The sequence below is a fragment of the Euprymna scolopes genome, chromosome 1 (genome assembly GCF_053919585.1).
Source record: "Euprymna scolopes isolate OS-2025 chromosome 1, ASM5391958v1, whole genome shotgun sequence".
NCBI lineage: Eukaryota > Metazoa > Mollusca > Cephalopoda > Sepiida > Sepiolidae > Euprymna > Euprymna scolopes.
In genome coordinates, this window is record NC_136482.1 from 107,378,827 (window position 1) to 107,382,440 (window position 3,614).

The 3,614-nt window shown below is 36.3% G+C and overlaps 1 protein-coding gene across 1 annotated transcript; it reads left to right on the forward strand.

Annotated features, from left to right (window-relative positions):
- The first annotated feature begins 1,223 nt into the window (after positions 1–1,223).
- LOC145263608 (uncharacterized) lies at positions 1,224–3,240 on the forward strand. Its single transcript, XM_080120487.1, has one exon. The coding sequence runs from the start codon at positions 1,313–1,315 to the stop codon at positions 2,783–2,785; it is 1,473 nt and encodes a 490-aa protein (XP_079976613.1). The 5' UTR covers positions 1,224–1,312; the 3' UTR covers positions 2,786–3,240.
- The last annotated feature ends 374 nt before the right edge of the window (positions 3,241–3,614 follow it).

Genomic DNA, 3,614 nt, shown 5'->3' on the forward strand with positions numbered 1-3,614 from the left:
TATTATATCAAACATAATTACCTCAGTACTGGCGGTGTCAAATCAAAACAATGGGCTGAACAAATCGCTTTTATTGATTACAAGAAGTTGGGGAGATCATGACGTAAAGTTGTTGCCGCTCTTTCAGGACGTGGCAACGTCTTCCCACATAAAGCGCATGGTATTCTTAAATAGTCTTACAGATGGTACTGACCAAGTTCAGCTTTGCTTAACTTCAATGATCTAACAATAATCAGTGTTTGAATGTAATAATGCCCTATTTACCTTAAATAACTGTTTTCTATTCTAAGATAACATTAAAATTAGATTAGAAATATGAATAGTAGACAATCGAAAACTCGTGTTCGTCTATAATATAAATCTCACTGGTCTGTTTAAATGTATATAGGTACGTAGGCATGTATGTTTGTTTGCCTGCCTAAAACTTCCGACAGAAGCGACGGATTTCCACGAGATCGGTAGCGTTTTGACCTTCAATTCTTTGGACAATAAATATCGAAAAAATGGATAAAAACAGTCATTCTTTCACCCACAACTGGGTACTTTTCTACAGGAAGAAGTCTCTTTTTTCGTCGATAATCTCGAAAGTCATCGCCACTTTTCGATTGACTAGTCTTTAATTTAAAATTACGTCATTTCCTCTTTGGCGATAAACGCAACAGCAACGACGTCACGATTTTTAAAACTTTCGTTTCCTCTTTCGCGTTACAGGTTCGAGCCTACCATCCACATTTTTCTTCCTCAACACACACCTCTAAACACATGAGAAACGCCCGGCACCCAGGCTAGAAAGAAATTAAATGCAAAAAAAAGTGTATGAGAAAAAAACTACAGCATTAATTAAAAAAACAAGGTTTACGTTATCGCTTTACTTCGATTACTTACAAATTAGCAGAAGAATGATAATATTTTAACTGGTTAAAATACAATTAACTGAAGTAAACCCATCTACTCCGTCGCTATTTTGGTTCAATTTTTTTATTACCCGCCGAATACCGAAAAATAATTCCGATTAAACATGGATACACAGATTCGATAAATAAAAATAGAATTAAATTCTAGCATTTAGTCGAATTTTTATGTATTTCTTATTTATTTATTTATTGACCCTGATGAATTCTGGGCGTTAACCATACAGTTTGGATTAAAGGGGAGTGCACATTATCACCCCCACTTGCTTCATAGATTCATTCATACACTATTAAAGTAGAAAACATAGTAAATTTCTCTCTACAATTTGACGCCAACCTGTAGCAAATTAATTGCAGTTAATGTGGTGATTTTAAATAATTGCTTTCTTTTAAAAAATACAATGGGGAAAGGATTATCAAAATCTACTGTACGAAAAGCTTCAGATATTGATTCAATTCCAGGCACCCTACCAATTGACGATCTTGCATTAAAAACATACAATATAGAAAATCTTGTTTTTGCAAGCGGTGGATCTCTGAGTTACTCTTATGCCGGCGCTGTTCGTGTCCTTGAGGAGCTCGAAATCATAAAGGGTATCAAACGTTTTGCAGGTGTCGGTACTGGCGCTATCATTGCTGCTCTCCTCGCTATGGGTTTCGATTCCGATGAGATTCAAGACATTCTCGACCAGACCATATTCGATCTGATCGATGACGATCAAGAAGGATTTGATGAAATACTAGATAATCTGATCGAGAAATACGGATGGAATTCCGGGTTTAAATTCCAAGAATCGTTCAATGACTTAGTGATGTTCAAATTAGGCCAACCTACTATTACCTTCTTGCAGCTGTATGAACTGACTGGCAAAGAACTCTGCATCGTTGCGGCTAACGTTGACAATTACTGCCTCGAACACTTTCATCCTAAAACGACTCCTCACCTGTCGATCACCACTGCTATATTCACCTCCCTCGTCATCCCTGGAATATTCACCCCAATTAAATATGGTCCTTGCACGGATAAATATCGTTTTGTAAATGGTAGCTTACTCTGCACATATCCGATCCATTGTTTTGATGGATCCTTTTTGTCTATGGATTCTTCTGATTATCTTTTAAATGAATTGAAAACGCCTTTGGATTTTTTCTCCCTTAATTCTGTATTTACTCAGAAAAATGAGCGAACGATTGGATTCTACCCTATTGAGAGCAACCAAGAAATTAATAAGAAACTGAAAGAACAGTTAACGAATGCTAAAGGCTGCATTAAAATACCTGAAACAACGCTCGGGATACAACACCAGTTAGAGCAACAACAAAAGAAACGTTTGAGTTATCAATTCACAAATTTACGCAATGCTTGCAAGAACTTACTGATTGCCATCGACAGTTCTTGCGACGAGGACGGAACTATTGCGAGAGAAGTATTAGTAAATAAAATATTTGCTGGAGATCTTCTTGGCAAAGCAGATCTCATGGCGTTTTTCCCAGAATTTGGAAACGAAGCAAAGGAATGCTCCAAGTTTCTAAAAATTATTTCTAAAGATGACGTACTGAAAAAGATCGCTTTGAAAGAATTCATCGATGGAAAACTATTGCGTCTTTTAGATCAGTTTTCTAGTCACAGCAGAACTCATGTAAGCAGCTTGCATATGTATTTTGGGTCAGTTTTTGAATCGAAACGGCATTCGACAAACATATTGTCAGAATCCGATTTTGATAGAACGGTCTCCATATTCTGTCGCCATGTTGGTAGCAGAAACATAAATTTTGAAGACGACGACCAAAACTTTCTATATTTTCAAGGCTGGAATGCAACTGTTGCCTTCCTAAGAGAGAAAACTACTTCATCCGCAAGTTTGAAGTCCTAATTCCGCTGACTGTATTTTTAAAAAGTACAGCGTCATTACTAATTGTTAGAATTTCTGTTTTTCTGGCATCTTTATTTAATACATACAACAGTAGAATAACGTGATTCATGGTTTACAATTGCGCCTATGAATACATTTCTCTACGTTTAGAAATGTATTTTAACTTTAAACTATTGCAAATTCAATTGACATTGGAATACTTAACTATTTCGAACTAGTTAAGTTTGATACCGTTAGATTCGTGAGACATTAAGTTCACGCTTAGTTATAATTAACTCTTAAAACCGTACATGTGACCATTACTATTTGCTCATGTACTTTTAACTTGGACAAAGCTGACTTTCTACGCTGATTATATTGAATAAAACTTTAATTCAAATTTTTTGATTTAATTTTTTTCTCTTCGCTGTAACCTCTCAGATGTTGCGAGTTTCTCTGCTTTATCGTTATTTTCATGGCAAGTATTCGACTAAACTCCAACCTATGGTGCCCTTCTCGCTAAACCTTCAAGAAACCCTAGTCTATCTGAAAACCCTCAATTACCCCACTCTTTATCTGTGCCGAAACCTAAGCATAGGTTCCTGAACAAAGCTGCTTAGAACTGCAGGGCTGTGGAATTGTCTTCCGCTTTCCAGCGGACAATATGTTTGTCTTCGTTCAACGTAAACAAGTTCTTGAGCCGTTCCACTTAAGTTAACAAATTTACCGAATTTCCATTACTATCGATTACTATATTGTCCAATTGACTACTGTACACTCTTAACCCTTATCCTCGAGTTATCTCTGGCCCTTGATAAGTAGTTACGCCTATGTAAAAGAATTAAAACCA

What these genes read in the sequence shown, in the direction of transcription:
- LOC145263608 (XM_080120487.1), top strand. Translation starts at nt 1,313, where the DNA reads ATGGGGAAAGGATTATCAAAATCTACTGTACGAAAAGCTTCAGATATT.